Raw genomic sequence first — 20,105 nt, forward strand, 5'->3', positions numbered from 1 at the left:
TTCTATTTCAATAATCTGCGTTTGGTCAGGAAAATAATGCTTTAGTTTGATTCGTGAATATTTGATTCAATACCCATTATACTTGTTCAAAACCAAGGTATTATTTGTTTTCGTTCATTGGCATTTTGGACGAGATCCCGTGTGTTATATGCTAAATTATATTTCTGGAACTTGGTTCCTTCATTGCGTTTAGAGAGAAACCATACTTAAAAACGCACCTACATGATCATAATATTGTATTTAGAGGTTTTTCTGACCGCCGGTAGTCTCTTCAGTATAAATTGTGTTTGATTCTTGCGTTCTTCTAAAGTTTGTTGGCTTTAGGCTCAATAGATTTGTTGCGTCGAATTTGACACATTTGTCGCGCAGATCAATTGAACTTCCCAATTTCTCCTTGCTGTTTATTCCCGGGTTTAGTTCTTTCATAAATACGGCCTATGTTACCTGCCTAAGCATCGCAAAGTTGCCACAAGAAGAAAGTATTTTTAATTGTTCCTTTTTGTCTCTTACAGTGGTGTTTTTGTTCTACGTGCTTATGGAAAATTGAGGGTTTGTCGCCTGTGTTGTACTTTGTTAAATGTTTGTTTATTCTTTCTCCTATGCTTCTCGTTGTTTCGCCTATATATATCCCGTAATTGTTTCTTTGTTTGGTACACCCTTGACATTTCTTTTGGTAGGCAGCGCCGCAACTCTTATAGTTAATACCTGATTTTAACTGGCATACCTTGCATTTATGTTGATTGCACGTTGTTTTTCGGAACGGATCAGATTTTGCCAGTGTTCTTTTCAATAATTTTCAGTTTTGCATTTTTTAATGGCTTTCTGCATGTTCCTCTGAAAGACAACTTTGAATTGGCGAAATTATCAGCTGAATAATGATGCCTCTTGTTGCCCAATCTGTTGTAGGGTAGACAGAGCTGTGCTTCTTTTCGTGTGTAGTGTTTTCTTTTTGGTATTGTTCTTGAAATAATGATAGAGTAGAATTTGCTGAAAACTAAACACCCCGACGGCACAAGCTATAGGGCCGCTCTTTTATTGCGTGGAACTCAATTGCATTTAGAAAGGGAGGGTACGTTCCTAAAGTATACTTCACATTGAGCTTATCGGGACAAGATCGTCAGCATTTTGCAGCAACACTTTCAAAGTCATTAAGCCATTCTGTACAATAGCCTGGCCGAATGAAGAATAGTTAAAAAAGAACAAAAACTGTATCAGTTGTAAGCTAATTTCTTCTTTAAAAATCTCCAGCAAAAAGATCTTGCTCGTTCGTTCGTTCATTTACATAAGTTTATAGTACTGCTTTGTTCATTCAATATTAAACACAGAAAATAGTTCAGAAATAAAAATTCGGTCAAAAAATTGGTTTACTTGTGTGTCACATACCAAGACGAGAGAAAGATTATTGTAAACTATTTGCCCTGTTTTATCGTATGATTATGCAATTTAATAATATTTTTATCCTCTTTGATAGGTTTGATAATATAAATAGTTTCTAGCATGATTTCAGCTACAATACCTGCCAAAATACTTTAAACACCAAGCAAATTGCGTTGTAATCTAAAGCTTTCATTTTTCGCAAAATAGTTACGCCCCTTCTCTCCTTATAGCAATGTTGATACTGCTACAAATATCAAACAAAGAATATTAATCTTTAGCTTCTAATGTACATCGCTATTTTGTGGTAAACTGGGGTTATTGCTAGAAAGAGAGGGGGATGGTTGAATTTAACCATGAAAACTAACGTCAGTCTTCCAAACTTTCTGGCAGGCATTGTAGTTCTCTCACTTCTTCTCGTCTCAATATAATATAAAAATCTCTATACAGAGCTTGATGTTTAGCTGTCCTGCTTTTGTTTCTTTGTGTCAAAGAAAATGCAAGTAATACTCATGCCTGCTTGCATTAGCAATGATAGTTTTTAAAGATAACAATAAGTTTACACAAAAAGAGCATGGGCGAAGCCGAACAATTTTTTTGAGGGGGAGGAGGGTACAGTAGTGACTTTTGGTGACAAAAGGGGGTGTCTCGCTTTCTTGGATGTGGTCATAAATTAAATTCTTTTATCTGCTGTCTAAATCCGTCTCTATTTCAGTATTCGAAAATTCAATTTCAAGTGTTGTTAGTCAAATACATCAGCTGCTACAGGAATGTTGATACATTACGATTGTTACCGAAAGGTTGTAATTAAACTACAGGTTTAGAAGAGAAGTTTCTTTCTTTGCCTGTCAACTATCCTTTTTGTGCCCACGGGCAAAGCGCAGGGGTAAAGCGCCCCACACCCCCTTCTGGCGACGTCCCTGACGGAGAGACGATTTGTTACATGTTTCATCAGAGGAATGCCAACACAGAATAACAAAAGTTGACTCTGCAATACTAACGCTTTCTTTTATTTATCTCTTGCATCTACACATTTACGAATAATAAGATCGCTTTACATGTTCCTTAGGCAGAAATTTATTCTTGGTAAACTCTTATACCAGGTGATACAACTATCCCCTATAACATTGTGTGGATTCAATGTTAAGGAAACCCTTTTCTTCGTTTTAAGCTACAAACCACAGCAAGAACATTTTGTAGGATAACGAAATAGTTTTAAAGAATCTACGAGCTACTTTTAAAAATCGGCATGGCATTACCAAGTGATGCAAAATGGTTGACTCGCCAAGAAAGAAGGTATATCCATTATGAGAGTGCATTTAAAGTAATTTACGTTCAAAGTCTTATAGACAAGTTTGATTGAATTAAATTGCTCAATTGAATTGAATTAACCGAAGTTTGCTATTAGCATGGTCTATCTTCTTCACGGAGTTGTTTCAAAAGTACAGTTCCTGTTTTAGAGGTCTTCACAGATAAAATGTGCATGTCGAACAGTCAAATTACATCATAAGCAACACAGCTGCAAAATCTGTTCATTCCATGTTATTCTTCACAGTACAGTTTTCCAATCGTATGTGCTCCTTCCTCGCCGGAACCGCCAGTGTCTCCAAGCCTTACTTCAGTTAACGGAAGTCTTTTCTTCTCCGTGACGTAACCCTCGTCGAAACGCCATGCAGAATCATTCGCGTCACAATTACATTGTTCACTACTCAGTGCGCATGAGTTAGTTATTCCACAGCTGCAGCCTATTGCAAAGAATTATCAACTTAAGCATATATATTTGAAATGTGAGGGTTTTTTCAAGTGCGAGATTTAGTTTAAATAGAGAAGATTACAAACAAATAAGACTACAAAAAATTAACTACAAGGAGCAGTTATCAAATGTATGTAAGGATAAAAGAGCCAAATCACTCAGCAAAAAGGCATCCGACCATTGCTGGTTTTGGCCAAAGATAATGGAAGCGTGACACACCTCCATCTTTGTTTTGACATTTCTATCTTATAAGAAATGAATCAGACGTAGAAATATGATCTCAAGAAATATGACTATCGATAAGGAATTTGTATCAAATGGATCTTTTGTATCGGCATGCCTTCCTTCATGGGTATGCAAAGTTACACTAGAGCCTTTTTGTTTTTTCCTTATCTAACGCATTTACGCTTCAGCCTACTCACAGCTAGGCCTTATTCGTCCGCCATTACACTGCCAACCACAGAATGTACACGCCCCTGCAGAAACTTTAAGTACACCGAAAATAAAGTGCTAATGATAAAAGAATTATAAACAGATGAAAGTAACCTTGTCCATCCTTTGGACCGCCTGCAAGGTATTCCATTCGAGTTCCGTTTCTGTCGACAAGATATCCGTAAAACGGGTTTTCCTCACCAGCGAAAGTCAATCCCATATAACGACAGTCAATTCTAGTGAATTGTTTGCAGGCGACTGATGAAGTAATAAATTCGACGATGTCTTTAATTGGGGATCCGTAGTTGATTACCCGCCTAAAATGTACGCGCTCTGTTATAATGCAATGAAAGCCATTCTTTGAACAAAATTTTACGTGTTGTATGAACTATTCAATCATCTGTTTTGCACAGAATTCCCGGTTTCATAAGCTCATGAATGTTTGACTTTTTAAATTGTTTCAAACATAATTAATGACCTGAAAACTCATCCCCCTTACAACTTCTTAGTTACTTCTATATCTCTGTTTCTCTATTTGGTATATAGGCATTTAGATATTGAAAGGTAAGCAGAAAATATCATAAGAGTCCCGTTATAAGCGGTACTTATACCTTTCTCTCAAATTACAACTGATATTCTATTGGTTATAGATGCTTTTTGAATATGAATTTTCATTCATGCTTAAAAAATCTGCAGATTATTATTTTCCAACTTTACTCGTTTGTATCAATTCTTTCATTTTGATACATAGAAATATCAGAATTATATCTACTGCTTTTTTAAGTTTTAAAAATTCATTTCGGGCAATTGTTTTAACAAAAAATGACTTGGAGAAAATTTTTTAACTTAAAAACGTCAGAATGAGCATCCCCTTCTCTTCCTTGGCATGTGCATCGGCTACCCATTAGTATGCATATATAATTGAATTCCTTTACGCTCCAAGGGGATACAGAAATGATCTAATTTGGGCTGCGACTATTGATTTGAATAAAGTGTGAAAAATTAACGGGTGTGGAAAATCAATCCGACCTGATAAAAGTTCGAGTTATCTGGGTTATGACTTTTGATTTGAATAAAATGGGAAAAATTCACTGGTTTTGAAAATCCGACCTATGAAAGTCCGTGATATCCGGATAGGACGTAACGGGATTCAGCTGTTTCTGAAAAAACTAACATATTACCACAACATTTAAAAAAATTATATGAACCAGGAGAAATTATATTACTTATATGAACCAGGAGTTTCAAAGCCTTTGACTTGTATTCTCTCTTCACTGTCATGATCAAACACTGCAAACGTCTTTCCTTGATCTCTTTCACATCTGACTTTGATCGGTGCAAGCATGTTATTGTGTTTTATCCAGTAAACACTAGTACTAGAGCCCGGTTGCAAAGCCTCTTCGCATGAACCGAAGGTCTCTACAAATTAAGAATACTCAAATAATTCAAATCAGTGATTTAAACGAAACTAAAATTTAAGAATAATTACAGCTAGATAATTTAAAAATTACATACTGGCAGGAATGTGTGATCATATAACATTATTCGGCAATGGTATTTTGGCGTAGAAGGTACGATAGAAATAATTAGATAACTGGCATATGTACGTTGCGTGTGGTACTTCATCCAGCATAACGATAATATAGTTAATAAACAAATTTAGTACCAGAATGAAAATAAAATGGTTTGATTGCTAAAAACACGACATTTCGAGCATGTACTTATTATCAAAGTCGTTTGACTTGATATAATAGTTTGATTGTTAATAGTTTGAGTATAAATTTATCAAATCAAACGACGTTGATAACAAGTACATGCTCGAAACGTCGTGTTTTTAACAATCAAACTATTATATTTTCATTCTGGTAATAAATTTATTTGCTAACTATATTATCGTTATATTGGCATTCTACTTCTAGTATTAATGGATAGAATTATAGATCCCACGCATTTAGAAGCAAGATTTTACAGGTCTGGAAATACGACTAAATACTTTAAATCATTGAATCTTTAAAATATGCATCCTTTCCCCTTCCGCTAGACGTATTTCAGTTAGATAGAAAGCTTTAGACTTGTTAATTTTTGAAAAATGCAGTTTTTAAAAAGCAATCAGCATTATAAACCAAAACGAAATCAAGTCAGTTTCAATTTGTTATAAACTGTGGCAACGCGTGTATGGTACTTCGTGCAATAATGCATCGATAATCCTGAATGGTATTTGAAATTGCTTTGCGCCACATGTAAAATGGGAACATCTTGGTAGTAAATTATGTATAATAACAAGGTAGCCACATCTCACTTTGATGTATCCACCAACCTTTGGTCATAGTAGATAATGCAGAAAATGATTATTGTCTATAGGATTAAATTAAATGTGGACAGGTGCTTTGATTCATCGGCAAGAAGCGTGGCCATGCATCTACTCCAGTCATTATGCATCTCCTACAATTATCATGAATCTCCTATAATCACTATGCATCTACGCCTATCATCATGCATCGCCGCCAATCATCATGCCTATCATCCAATCATCATTCATCTCCTCCTATCGGCATGCATCTCCTCCAATCATCATTCATCTTCTCCAATCATCATTCATCTCCTCCAATCATCATGCATCTCCTCCAATCATCATGCATCTCCTCCAATCATCCTGCATCTCCTCTAATCATCATGCATCTTGTCCAATCATCATGCATCTCCTCCAATTATCATGCATCTCCTCCAATCATCATGCATCTCCTCCAATTATCATGCATCTTCTCCAATCATCATGCATCTCCTCCAATCATCATGCATCTCCTTCAATCATCATGCATCTCCTCCAATCATCATGCATCTCCTCCAATCATCATGCATCTCCTCCAATCATCATGCATCTCCTTCAATCATCATGCATCTCCTCCAATCATCATGCATCTCCTCCAATCATCATGCATCTCCTCCAATCATCATGCATCTCCTCCAATCATCATGCATCTCCTCCAATTATCATGCATCTCCTCCAATCATCATGCATCTCCTCAAATTATCATGCATCTTCTCCAATCATCATGCATCTCCTCCAATCATCATGCATCTCCTTCAATCATCATGCATCTCCTCCAATCATCATGCATCTCCTCCAATCATCATGCATCTCCTCCAATCATCATGCATCTCCTCCAATCATCGTGCATCTCCTCCAATCATCCTGCATCTCCTCTAATCATCATGCATCTTGTCCAATCATCATGCATCTCCTCCAATCATCATGCATCTCCTCCAATTATCATGCATCTCCTCCAATCATCATGCATCTCCTCCAATCATCATTCATCTCCTCCTATCGGCATGCATCTCCTCCAAACATCATTCATCTCCTCCAATCATCATTCATCTCCTCCAATCATCATGCATCTCCTCTAATCATCATGCATCTCCTCCAATCATCATGCATCTCCTCCAATCATCATGCATCTCCTCCAATCATCATGCATCTCCTCCAATCATCATGCATCTCCTTCAATCATCATGCATCTCCTCCAATTATCATGCATCTCCTCCAATCATCATGCATCTCCTTCAATCATCATGCATCTCCTCCAATCATCATGCATCTCCTATAATCATCATGCATCTCCTCCAATCATCATGCATCTCCTCCAATCATCATGCATCTCCTCCAATCATCATGCATCTCCTCCAATCATCATGCATCTCCTTCAATCATCATGCATCTCCTCCAATTATCATGCATCTCCTCCAATCATCATGCATCTCCTTCAATCATCATGCATCTCCTCCAATCATCATGCATCTCCTATAATCATTATGCATCTACGCCTATCATCATGCATCTCCTATAATCATTATGCATCTCCTACAATTATCATGAATCTCCTATAATCATTATGCATCTACGCCTATCATCATGCATCGCCACCAATCATCATGCCTATCATCCAATCATCATTCATCTCCTCCTATCGGCATGCATCTCCTCCAATCATCATTCATCTCCTCCAATCATCATTCATCTCCTCCAATCATCATGCATCTCCTCCAATCATCATGCATCTCCTCCAATCATCCTGCATCTCCTCTAATCATCATGCATCTTGTCCAATCATCATGCATCTCCTCCAATTATCATGCATCTCCTCTAATCATCATGCATCTCCTCCAATCATCATGCATCTCCTTCAATCATCATGCATCTCCTCCAATCATCATGCATCTCCTCCAATCATCATGCATCTCCTTCAATCATCATGCATCTCCTTCAATCATCATGCATCTCCTTCAATCATCATGCATCTCCTCCAATCATCATGCATCTCCTCCAATCATCATGCATCTCCTCCAATCATCATGCATCTCCTCCAATCAGCATGCATCTCCTCCAATCATCATGCATCTCCTCCAATCATCATGCATCTCCTCCAATCAGCATGCATCTCCTCCAATCATCATGCATCTCCTCCAATCAGCATGCATCTCCTCCAATCATCATGCATCTCCTCCAATCAGCATGCATCTCCTCCAATCAGCATGCATCTCCTCCAATCATCATGCATCTCCTCCAATCATCATGCATCTCCTCCAATCAGCATGCATCTCCTCCAATCATCATGCATCTCCTCCAATCAGCATGCATCTCCTCCAATCATCATGCATCTCCTCCAATCAGCATGCATCTCCTCCAATCATCATGCATCTCCTCCAATCATTATGCATCTTGTCCAATCTTCTTGCATTTCCTCCATTCTACTTCGAATGGGGTAAATCGAAATAGTCCACGAACTTAATGAAATTGCTAATTTGCTCGTTGCACTTTTTAACAAGCATTTTAAGTTGCTTGAAAAATTTTGTAACCTAGTATTTGCCTCTTCAAAAATTTGCAACATTGAGCACTTATCTACCACTAGAATACTTTTAAGGACGTTTTCTAGACTCAAGAATCTTTTAACTTTATTTTTCGTTCTATGTAGTATTTTGCTTTTTTTTAGAAATGTGTTTATTCCCTTGAAGTCGTGTTGCCATCCATGACTGCGATCAGGTTAAAGTGGTAGTTCAAATGCTACCTTAATTTGTATCTGCCATTTGAAAAAAAAATTTTTAAAATAAAGGGCACTATCGCAAAACATAATTCACAAGCTTAGCAAGTGCCCTCTTCACGCCAAACTTGAATGACTTGTTATTGCCAAAACATGTGGAAAGGCATGAATTTTTAACCACCCAGCAACTATTCATTTTAAGCAAATAATAGATTCAGAATTTACTTTGCCATTAAAATTTACTATTTAGAAAACTTCGATTATAAAATATGTAAAATCAGTCGAGTATTTGTTGGGGAGACCAGATCTCACTCCTATTGTTTGAGAGAAAAGGCTTAATGATTTGTTCGAGCCAATCAACATCGAGGGGCCACGACGCATGCGTATTCTAACGAGTTTTTCCAGCAAAATTCCTGGCCCTCCTCAATACGAAGAGCTCGCAAACATGTTGAAAAAAGTTTCATCGAATTCTGGGGGAGTTTTACGAATATAATTTAAGAACATTTTTCGTTTTAGCGGTTTCCTCGGGGCTTATTTGTAGCTGTTGTTAAACGGGAAGATCAAAATTCGAAGCTTTTCGCCTTGAAAATTTTAATTAATTGAGTTGAAGGTACATTTCCTCTTGTTTTTAGTCGATTTAGTTGCTTGCCGCATCTCATCTTCTCGACAAGTATGTTTAATGCTGGGTGAGATTTGACTTATGAACGACATTAAGTTTGCTAACAGATAACTGTTTTTGGCCTAGTTTATAAAGTTTAAAACTAGGACAGTGATATGATAGGAAAGAGATTATTCTCATGTTGCCATATTTCAGGCAATTTGTAACCCATTAAGCTGACTTGGCAAACTTTTGCATAGATGTATTTCAAAATGCCTTTTTATGTGCAGAGGCATTCGATAAAGCTCTTACATTTAAAAACTTTTGGAAACAAGCTATTCAGAGTTTTTACCTTTTTTCCAGATCATTTCATTTCCTTCGTCTGTCTTGCTACTTTTGTCCCCAAATTTGGTAAGCTTAAACTGTTTTGCTTCTTTGTTGTATCGAACCTGTGAACAGCTTTTATCTCGATCACATTGAAAGTACCCAATCATGATGCTGGTTGTCTCATATTCACTTTCTTTTTGTTCAAGCATAAAAAAGCTGCCACTTCTCACAACTGCAACTTTAAGAACCAAAGTCAAAGCAACAATTGTCACCCTGAAAGGCATTTTAGGACGTTTATGCAACTATCACGTATAAGCAAAAATAGAACGTTACAATGACATCCCCTACCGAGACGCAGTTGGTTTGTTTGACTCAATCAACTTTGTTGTTACCTCATAAACCATACCTGCACAGTTTGCTTCGATTGAAACTATTCAATTACCCTATGATGAAACAAAACCCGATATACCCGTGACTGATTGAGCTTCCAAAGCGTATTGACACAAGGCATTTTCGTTTTTAATGCAAAACAATATATTACAGAATAAATTTTATTGACACAAGGCATTTTCGTTTTTAATGCAAAACAATATATTACAGAATAAATTTTATTGACACAAGGCATTTTCGTTTTTAATGCAAAACAATATATTACAGAATAAATTTTATTGACACAAGGCATTTTCGTTTTTAATGCAAAACAATATATTACAGAATAAATTTTATTGACACAAGGCACTTTCGTTTTTAATGCAAAACAATATTTTACAGTATAAGTTTTATTGATAGATGACAATATAAAGAAAAACGTTTTCTTTAAAGTTTTGTTTTGATTTCAATTAAAAACTGATTTTCTTACGAGATTTGAATTACTGTTATATGGAAACCTGTCATAGATAATGCCATGTTCAAATTCGTCTTTTGTAAATTACTGATGCATGGTTCAAAGAAACAGGCGCTTTACACCAAAGAGTTATCCTTCTAGTCAATTCATTTTACCCATGCAACGAGTATTCACGTTAACAGAACAACATTAACCAAAATATTATTCAAATAGCTTTCGGCAATGTGCAGATAAACTGATAGATATGGCTGGTTACATAATTTGCAATAACAATCCTAGGTTTCTATATGACACGAAATGCACGCAAATGCTCTTGTCTTGGAATGCTTTTCTACATCGCTACGCTAATGGCATTCTTCATTGGTAACAGGAAAACCTGTATAAATATTACTTATTATTACTTTTAATATCCAGTTGTGCCTCTCTTAAACACTCATTGTTAACAATACGCCGTTGCGCTGCGTAGGCATCCCATGATGCATTGAGCTATTGTTAGCATTAAGTTGTTTTAAAGTACCTATAAAAAATGTGATTATCTATTCAAGGGTTTCTATTTCTACATTGCGTGTAGTTCTGAGAGTGCTGGTTTTTGCAGTTCATTTGGGTAAATATTTATTTTGTGCTGTCCGGAAAACTACTATTTTAGTCTTGATAGATTAGCCTGCAGTCATTATGAGATCCCGCCTCGTTTGCATCACCAGTATATTCCACTCATATTGCTGTAAGGGGTATACAAAATCATTTGCATCGGAGTTGCATTTTTCACTACTCACAGCATATGTACTGGTCATCTCACAGCTTTATCCCATTGGAAATAAGATATAACGTTTGGTTTATAAAAATTACTGTTTACAGGTCTGTCAGAAAGTGCTCGATGCCGTATAAGCACAGTAGCGTCGCTAGGATGGGAAGATTGAGGGGGGGGGGGACAGGAGCGAGTTGAGCAAGGGGAAAATGGAGGTTCACACCCTTTTGAACGCCAGAAAACGCTTTTTTCAAAGATACTTTTTGTCATTGGGGGAGCGTCTGCCCCCACCCCCTTGTCTCCCCTACTGTGTCTACACTACTCTAAAGGCAACATTGCCTAATGACGGCATTAAGCGTCAAACTCGGAGTAGCAACTTAAAAACGCCCTGTTGTACACCAAAAAGGAAAGGGTTGGGTTTCGGTACGTTCTTAGGCATCAAAGCAGGTACCAGCCTAAAATCCAGAAATCACGATATTGATTCTATAGGAATACAAAGATACACGTTTTTTAAGGATTTAGACCATGATTAGAAACTGATGAGAAAAAGGTTTGTTTGACGCACTACCCAAAGATTGGAGGATAGAATAAAACAGCATGTTCCGCCTAGTATAAGAAACAAAACTCATCCCCAAAGAGAACAGCCACCTCGGTCTTGCAGATCTAGCAGTACAACTAAAACCTGCGATTCTGCTATCGGGCAGCATTTACAGGAAAAAGCAGATTGTGCAAAAAACTATAATGGCGAAATGGTTCGGATTATTGGTAAAGCCCGATCGTCGTTCCATCTAGCAGTTTTGGAATCTATCTACATAAGCACGAAAAACCCACTATTGTGTAGACAAAAGGAGTTCATTTTCACCTTAGGACTCCATTGGTAACATCTCAATAGGCAAGCGGAATTGATATATATTTCCTAGCGTAGAGTTTTCTATGTTTTGTCGTTTTAAACTCTGAAAAGTGTCAGACGAAAAGCTTTAGTTTACTCAAATGTTTACTTTTTTCAAAGCCATATTCAAATTTTGTACCGCAAAAAGATTGTTTGCATACTTTAATCAGTAAAATTTGCATGTATTGCATGAATATGTGGAAGCGATTTGAATCGCCAGTCAACTTTGTCTAATTAAAATTTGCCGAGAGATGGCCTCAGAAAGACTTTCCAGGTTTGCCTTGGTCAATAAACTTTATTATTGTGTTTGAGTTCTAGCTGCTGAAGATAAAGCTGGTTTATTTACTTTAATCTTCCAATTTTCTCTGACAAGTCAAAAATAAAGAAAAAGTTGAATGCGGATATTAAATGCCCTCACCTTTATAATTTCTTCGAACTCTCATCGTCTTTTTTCTTGCCGAAAGCCTTCCCTTGATGCTTCAGTTTAAGTTGTGCGTCAAGCAGTTAAACAGATGTTTTGTAGAAACAAAGATATCTTTGTGAACAAAGCTTGATAAATACTTTGCTTACATTTAATATTTCAAGCTTTTTATTTTTTTTTATATAAAAGTAAAAACGATAAAATTAAAAAGGAGTGACATAGTATCTTGAGTTTTGGTCTTACGATCGAAGCTTGTCGTAACGACAATCAAAACTTCTCGAACTTTCAATCACGTTGTTGTTTTTTTCGTTACTAGAAACTTATATAATTTTTTAATTCTGTATTGTTGGCTGCCAGTCAAATTTATCTGTTTTAAGTGGTCTTACCAGCAGCTTTTTCAGCACCTGTTCAGCTTTGAGTATGGTGTTTTATTTGATTTTAAGCCTTATACTTCAGCCATAAAAAAGTTGGGAAAATGATGCATGCATTTTACAGTTTTATTTCATTCTAATTGAAAAACTTGGAAGTCTGACAACTATCTTGTTGGCACAGTTATCAAATTGCCTAAATCGTTAGAAAATCAAAACCTCGACATATGTATGAATGTTGTAAAGCATTTTCATCTTTTAAGTGTTTTTTTGTATATATTTTGATGTAGCAATATAAAATCATGTATCGCCAATTTGTTAGTTTAAAGTGCTCGAGCTTTTGGTTCCAGTTTGAGTTTCAGCTTCAGTTTCATAGTTTAAAAGTTTTAGTTCCGTTCTGCTGCTGTCCTAGTCATTCAAACGTCTTACTTAAACAGGCTCCAACAAATAATAGCTCTTCTGCATCAAATCTTCTTGAAAATGATCCTTTTGTAAAACTTTAATTCCTGCCGCTTTGTCAATATCTCCTTCTTCGTGAATGCAGCTATCTTGATAAATTTAATTATTTTGCGTTCGGTAAAGAACTTCTGCCGATCTGGAGTTTTAAAAAGGCCAAAATTCAGCCGCCAAGGCACATTTTTGTTACGTTATGCTTTTAAAAAAAACTTTTTGTTCTAAGAATATCTTGACGTTTCTTAAATTGGTTTCTTTTTACCACAATCTTTTCAAACAATCTTTTCTTGGTACAGAATTTGAAAATAGCCCTTCAAGACCTTTAAGAACTCATCTATACCACATATCGAAAATAAGCACCTGGCTTTTTTCGCAGTTGAGCCAACACTCTTCATGAAGCCTTCACCCAGTCCTACAGTCTACTTTTGAAAAGGAAAAAAAACAATTTTTTTTCATTTCTAGCTGTTTTAGTTCAAAAGTTTTGCACTGGATTTCCTACCAGTGAATATCATAAACCTACTTTTTCGGGGTTATACACTCGATGGAATTCGTTTTGCCCAAAACAAAGGAAAATAAAACTTGTCAAAACGTTAACTCAAAGGGCACTGATGATTTGTTACAAGTCAAAACTCAACTCGGAACTTGATCAACTTAAAAAGATCTTTCTGGAGAACGGCTACCAATTGAATGTCATTTCTACTTACACTAGAGAGAGAATTGCAAGCTTTTCGTCTGAAGTAACATTTGGTCCGCAAAAGTGTCCGGTTTATCTAAGACTACCATGGATCGGTACATTTCGGTGCGATTTGAAAGTCAAATTAAACAGAGTATTGCAAAATTTTTTTGCTGTTAATCGAAGTATTTTTACTGTATAAAAAGACCCTTCCATCCATTCAAAAAGAATTGCATTCCTACCACCCAAAAGAGTTCCGTAGAACGCCGTAGAATTTTGTAGAACGCTTAGAACGTATGGACTAAGCTTTAGCTTAAGATCGCATTGTCAAAATCGAGAAATTCATTCCTTATAGAATTTGATTTGTCTTGCAGGAAACAAATAATGAATCTTTGCCGGAATTGCTATGCCTCGGATAATCTTCATACGTAAGTTTTCTTTTCATTTTTTTAAGCTCCGTTGATTAGTTAGTCACATGATTAGTCGCTATAATGTTTTATTGATGCGCTTACATCTTCGGCGAAAATATATTTGGTGTTTGTTTACGATGGTATAGTAAGAAGAGAAATGAAACTTGGAGAGTATAATCTTCTGAGTGTTTTAGATTCGTCGTTCTTTGAATGACAATGCTGTCCAATGCGCACTGAGAATCGGAGAGAGAGGATGCCAATTCTAATCATTTCAGGCCTATTTCCAAACAATCTAAAAGAGATTCTAGAAGCAGTATGTCTCCATCTTCTAGAAGTAGTACATCTCTGTTAAGTTCCAGAAGCAACCATATTTTAGACGGCGCCAATTTCTACTTCTATTGACTTCCCAGTCTTTGTGAAGGATTTCCAACAAACCAAAGATGCAAACAGGTTTCTCAGCAGAAATTTCCTAATAAGTGAACTGCTGTGCAGAGGAGCCAGCAAGAAAAGGGTGGACGCGTAGTAAATAAGTCTTTTCTCTTAACGTATAGTTTATAACTATGTTCTTTCTTACAAGAATTACCCTCAATTCGGGATCTACAAATGAATTATGTTTTAACCAACCAAACAGAAGATAACGGCATACGATGATTTTTTGTGGACTGTACACAAATTTTTATATTCCCTGTAATATTTCTACAAAATTTATGCATTACAGGAATATTCTCTAAGTTTCTATATATTGCGTAATGCAGTGCAACGTGTATGACATATTTTATACAACTTTCCAATTTCATCTACGCGATGATTTGCTTCTTGCACGACACCACACTCTTAAATATATCGACAAGTTTCTTTTCATTGTTTCGGAAACTTTCTTCTCATATCGAGGACGTTTTCGTTTCAAGATTCAGTCCCCAGGTTCAAATCAATTTTTAGTCAAATCGCCAGAAATGCTTCTCCAAAAACTGAAAATAACTTCACTGTTTTTCAATTATGTGTTAAGAGTATTGAGTTTGTCACTTTCTTTTAGCATCTAATACCGTTTCTGTTGGTAAAAATTGTCTTAAAGAAGATGGGATCGCTAAAACCTAATTAAACCGTTTGGCGATCATTTTAACCTCAAATGGTTTCTATTTCAGTAGCTATAAAATTAACTTTCGAAATATTTTTTTCCGTTGAACCAAGGCTACACTCTAAGGATACAAGAAGTAAACTAAAACGCTACATGACTTCATCAATAGATGTCAGGCACCAGCAGAATCTATAATGTGTAACGTGGGCTATGTTAGGCCTGTTTAAGAAATGCTTTGCACGATTTACGTTTTTATACCAGGTCAAACCATCAAACGTTTAAGCATAACCAACTATCATATCTTTCTAGCTACATATTTTCTGTGACTTTAGCATGCTTCAGAATCTTTGCAGCTAGCCCTTGCACATAAGTTGACCAATCGTATGGGCTCCTTTCTCATAGGCCGTCTGGCCAGTGTCTCCCAGGCTCACCCCAGTAAGTGGGAGCCTCTCCTTTTCTGTGACGTAACCTTCATCAAATCGCCATTGAAGATCATTTTCATCGCAGTGGCACTTGTGACCCTTTCCTGCACACGTATTTGTTATTCCACAGCTGCAGCCTATTGTAAAAAAGTTCTCACATTTTCATTTTATCTTAATTTTGTTTTTGCAAAGTTAGAGGCATTGAGTCATGGTAAAAAGGCCTCTATATAGGGGGTCATTTGGTTTCGGCGTGATCGCTGCTGTTTCATGTGATACTTGCATCTGTTGTTGACAACTTGCTATTGGTGGAAACTGTTTTGTCAATTAGTGCGAGGTGAGATCATGTGACCAGTTCCAGGTCAACCAATAGCACCGCAATCATGAAAATCATGACTCGGCGGATTTTGGCACTTAGGGTATACCCAAACCATTTTATCACGATTCCATGCCTTTAATTGTATCTTTAAGAAAGTAGGAAACCAATGGATTGAATAGAATGTTTAATTCTGAACGAGACCGTTTCTTGGCGAGAACAATTAAAGAGTGATGTTCAGGGTAACTTCCTTTTTCGTTGTTGGATTTCAGGTAAATGCATACTCACTACTCACTATCAACTGCAAAAAATGTTAAACTTGATTTAAAGATTTAGGACCCGTATTCTAAGTTTAGAAATATTTGTAACCTTCCTCTGTATTTTTGCAGTGGTTAATACATAATTGTAGTAGTGTGACTTGTGAGGAGAACTTTGAAAGGTATAGGGCAATGTAAGCACGGAGCAAGCCAGAAATTCCACCTCTTTATGCAAAATGTGAATGCAAATTTGTACCTTCTTTCATAATCCTTTTTAATATCACTTTATTAATTGCTTTCAAAAGTAAGTCATCATCAAAGTGTCAATATTTGTAGTCTATATCTCTGGTGAATAATTGATCATTGCAGCAAGAAATATACAAACCACTGTCTTTCACCGGTCCACCTCCAATGTACGTCAATTGGTTCCCATTTCTGTCAGCCAAATAGCCAAAGTCGGTAATCCGCATGTGATAGCAGTCGATTCTTGTGAACTGTTTGCAGGCGGTAGATGTGTCAACAAATACTATGATGTCTTCCAGCTTGGTTTTATAGTTTATACCATGCCTGAAAAAAGGGTTGGTACTTTATAAAAAATAGAGAAACCTACGACAAGGACAGACCAATGTATACTTTTTGATTCAAAATAATGGTACAAAAAGTTGATAATTGAACGAGTTTTGTCAAGTTTAGAGGATCGTTTGATGATCATCTTCAATAAATTATATCTTTGAATGAAGCTGTTTTGTGTATAGAACAGAATTGTTCTAAGCTGCTACTCCGCGTTTCAGGCTAAATGCGATCATCGGGCAACTTTTGCGTGTACAGCTCTGCCCATACGGTATAAAACACATTATGACAGACTGGTAAACAGTAATCTTTATTTTCTTTGAATGACTATTATTGTTATAATTAGGAATTTTGTGGCAACGTTATGGCCCGTTTTTACCCGTGTAGACTTTGCGTTAACGTAGAATTTAAAATCCGATTTAGAACAAAAATATACTTGGTAATTTTCTATGGAACATGTTATCTCAGTAGGACCAGAAAAATTTTACCAAATATCAAATTGCTGCAAAATTTTCTGTTTCATCAAATGGTTCAATTAGTATTGAAAATCATATGCAATATTCAGCAAATAAATCAACGGAAAATCAACTTCTTGGTAAAATTTCAACATAAGGTACATCTTTGTAAACTTCTTTGAAAGAAAGCAAAAATTTTACAACATGACTTCAACTTTACATCTGACAATCTTCAGAGTATGCAACGTCAAAATTTTGGTCGAAAACATCAAGAATGAGCTCAAGTCATGTTGTACCATGTTTGCTTTTTTCGAAGCCAATTTCAAATTTTGTACCACCAAACAATTGTTATACATACTTGTATGAACCAAAAGATTCGTGGCCAGTTGATTCAATTCGTGTCTCACTGTCGTGATCAAACACTGCGAAAACCTCCTCTTCCTTTCTTTCGCATTTTACTTTTATCGGCATCTTCATATTCTTGTGCTGAATCCAATATTCGCTCGCGTTAAGTTGCTCTTGTAAAGCTTCCTTGCAAGATGCAAAGATCCATTGAACTTTTGAAAAAAAATTATATAAAGGTATGAGCGTGAGTTTATAAAACTGAAAAACAGCCAAAACTGAAGATACTTTGTAACGATTACAACTTCATAATTCTCCTAAAACTTATCAGAATAAGAAAAAGCAAAATTCTACTTTTAGAAAGCCTCTTTATGGTAAAATTAATTTAAGGTTTAAGGACCTAAATTAAGAATTTGCTAATTATTTGTCAAACTTAACCAAAAAAATTGATATATAAGCTAAAGAATGTTAAAGTTTATGAATTTAACATCAAGGGCGGATAAACATAAACTTTTTAAGGTGTTTTCCAACAATTATAGTCTTCAAACATATGATTTAAACGTTTCCATCATTCGCGATGCAGTTAAGTTTTTCTATTTATTTCCACTGCAAACACTGTTGCAAGCACACACATATATACAATTAAATTTACAAGAGTTTATGACAATGCTAGATGAACTCTGATAATATACATATTACAGAAAAGGAACCATCTCAATATTCAGTACATTTTAAAGATTGTACCATTTTAGACAACGAAAAATTCATATTATTCATCTTTTGCTAAATATATATAAACTTCACTTCCACGCTACCTTTTTGCCAAACTATTTCATTCTTGTTGTCTGTATTGCCCATCACATCTCCTTCTTTGACAAGTGTAAATTCCTTCGACCCTTTGTTATATCTAACATGTGTGCAGCTTCTATCACGGTCGCAAACAAAATGACTTTTTGCAAAAGATAGTGTTTCTCCATTGCTTTCTCCCGTCACCACGATAAAATAGCTAGCTGAAGTAAGTTTGACAAGTAAGAAGAAATTTATGAAAACTGCAATGTTCATTATTGATAATCCTTTGCTATTTCCACTAGACATTGTTTTGAGACATATTTGTTCCGCGTCGCAATCTTATGAGCAACTTTGGTGTGATCAAAGCTTTTCGTAATATACGCAGGTGGTGCATGATTTCAATATGTTTACTTTCAACACAATCTTGCTTATGATTTCATCAATATGCTATGGGTTGCAAACAAAACAACAGTCGAACAGCTGAGTAAAGGAAAGATATCTTTATGTAGGAGTGTCAATACGCTTCGCCTTTTATTGTATCTTTAGAAAAGATACTATTATGTGTTTTCCCCTTTGAAGTCTTTGTCGTCTGCCATTCTTTGATAAGAACCGCGAAGCATATTGCAGATTGAGGAAGCTAAAACTATTTTTGAGAGGAGGGCTAAACATGCTAAAAATCAAGGGCAGGGCGATTTTTGAAATGAGATCTAGAAGAAATCCAATTGAATGACATTAGAAATATTATCAGGTCATAATAATTGACTTTGAATGGTAAGTGATGACAAAAATTGTGGCAAACATTGGAGGATCCTCTTCTAGATCTAGAACTAGAGTGGAAATCTCCAACCGGTTTGTAGAAATTGTTTAAACTGTCTAAGAGAGCATCTTAAAACATACATATTTGTAATCCTTGTCAATATAATATAATGTCAGTTGTCATGTCATGTCATGTCATGTCATGTCATATGTCATATGTCACATGTCGCATGTTTTGTTATGTTATGTCATGTCCTTGTCATATCCTTGTAAAGACATGTGCATGCTTTTTCATATAAAATATTTTCTGAAATTCCAGCTACTTATTTTAGTTTTCTCTAAATTACACCAATTCGATTTACGGCCTAGTTTTGGAAATTTCTCCAAATCTAATTATACGACTTTTTAAAGGCATTGAGTCATGATAAAATAGATCGGGTATACCCTAAGTGCCAAAATCCGCTGAGTCATGATTTTCATGACTGCAATGCTATTGGTTGACCTGGAACTGGTCACATGATCTCACCTCGTACTGATTGACAAAACAATTTTCATCAATAGCAAGTTGTCAACAACGGATGCAAATATCACATGAAACAGCAGCGATCACGCCGAAACCAAATGACCCCCTATAGAGAAGGCCTATTTACCATGACTCAATGCCTTCAAACCTCAGATCTGCTTTTATCATATTAATTTTAGGCCGGATGCAATATCGTGAGCGATACCATAATGAAAACTTCCAAGGACACTAAAATTATTGCTCTCAATCCGAATCTGTGGTCAAAAATTTTGTACAA

The 20,105-nt window shown here is 36.0% G+C and overlaps 2 protein-coding genes and 1 long non-coding RNA gene across 3 annotated transcripts in view; 1 reads left to right on the forward strand and 2 right to left on the reverse strand.

The window, feature by feature from the left end:
- Positions 1-14,485, forward strand: part of LOC135688581 (uncharacterized) — an 81,664-nt gene extending 67,179 nt beyond the window's left edge. The window contains exon 6 of the long non-coding RNA XR_016144938.1: positions 14,291-14,485. This is a non-coding gene — a long non-coding RNA (uncharacterized LOC135688581). The remainder of the gene's footprint in view (positions 1-14,290) is intronic.
- On the reverse strand, positions 12-10,003 carry LOC135688567 (contactin-associated protein-like 5). The gene is made up of 4 exons (XM_065205476.2): positions 9,549-10,003; positions 4,786-4,978; positions 3,674-3,876; positions 12-3,119 (listed from the first exon to the last, which is right to left on the reverse strand). The coding sequence occupies exons 1-4, from the start codon at positions 9,805-9,807 to the stop codon at positions 2,917-2,919; spliced, it is 858 nt and encodes a 285-aa protein (XP_065061548.2). The 5' UTR covers positions 9,808-10,003; the 3' UTR covers positions 12-2,916.
- Positions 14,486-15,413: 928 nt separating the features above from the next.
- Positions 15,414-19,071, reverse strand: LOC135688566 (neurexin-4). Its single transcript, XM_065205475.2, has 4 exons — positions 18,576-19,071; positions 17,777-17,975; positions 16,779-16,960; positions 15,414-15,960 (listed from the first exon to the last, which is right to left on the reverse strand). Exons 1-4 carry the CDS (start codon positions 18,853-18,855, stop codon positions 15,755-15,757), a joined length of 867 nt encoding a protein of 288 aa, XP_065061547.2. The 5' UTR covers positions 18,856-19,071; the 3' UTR covers positions 15,414-15,754.
- Positions 19,072-20,105: the final 1,034 nt, after the last annotated feature.

The sequence above is a fragment of the Rhopilema esculentum genome, chromosome 19 (assembly GCF_057945365.1).
Source record: "Rhopilema esculentum isolate cy_ngs chromosome 19, ASM5794536v1, whole genome shotgun sequence".
NCBI lineage: Eukaryota > Metazoa > Cnidaria > Scyphozoa > Rhizostomeae > Rhizostomatidae > Rhopilema > Rhopilema esculentum.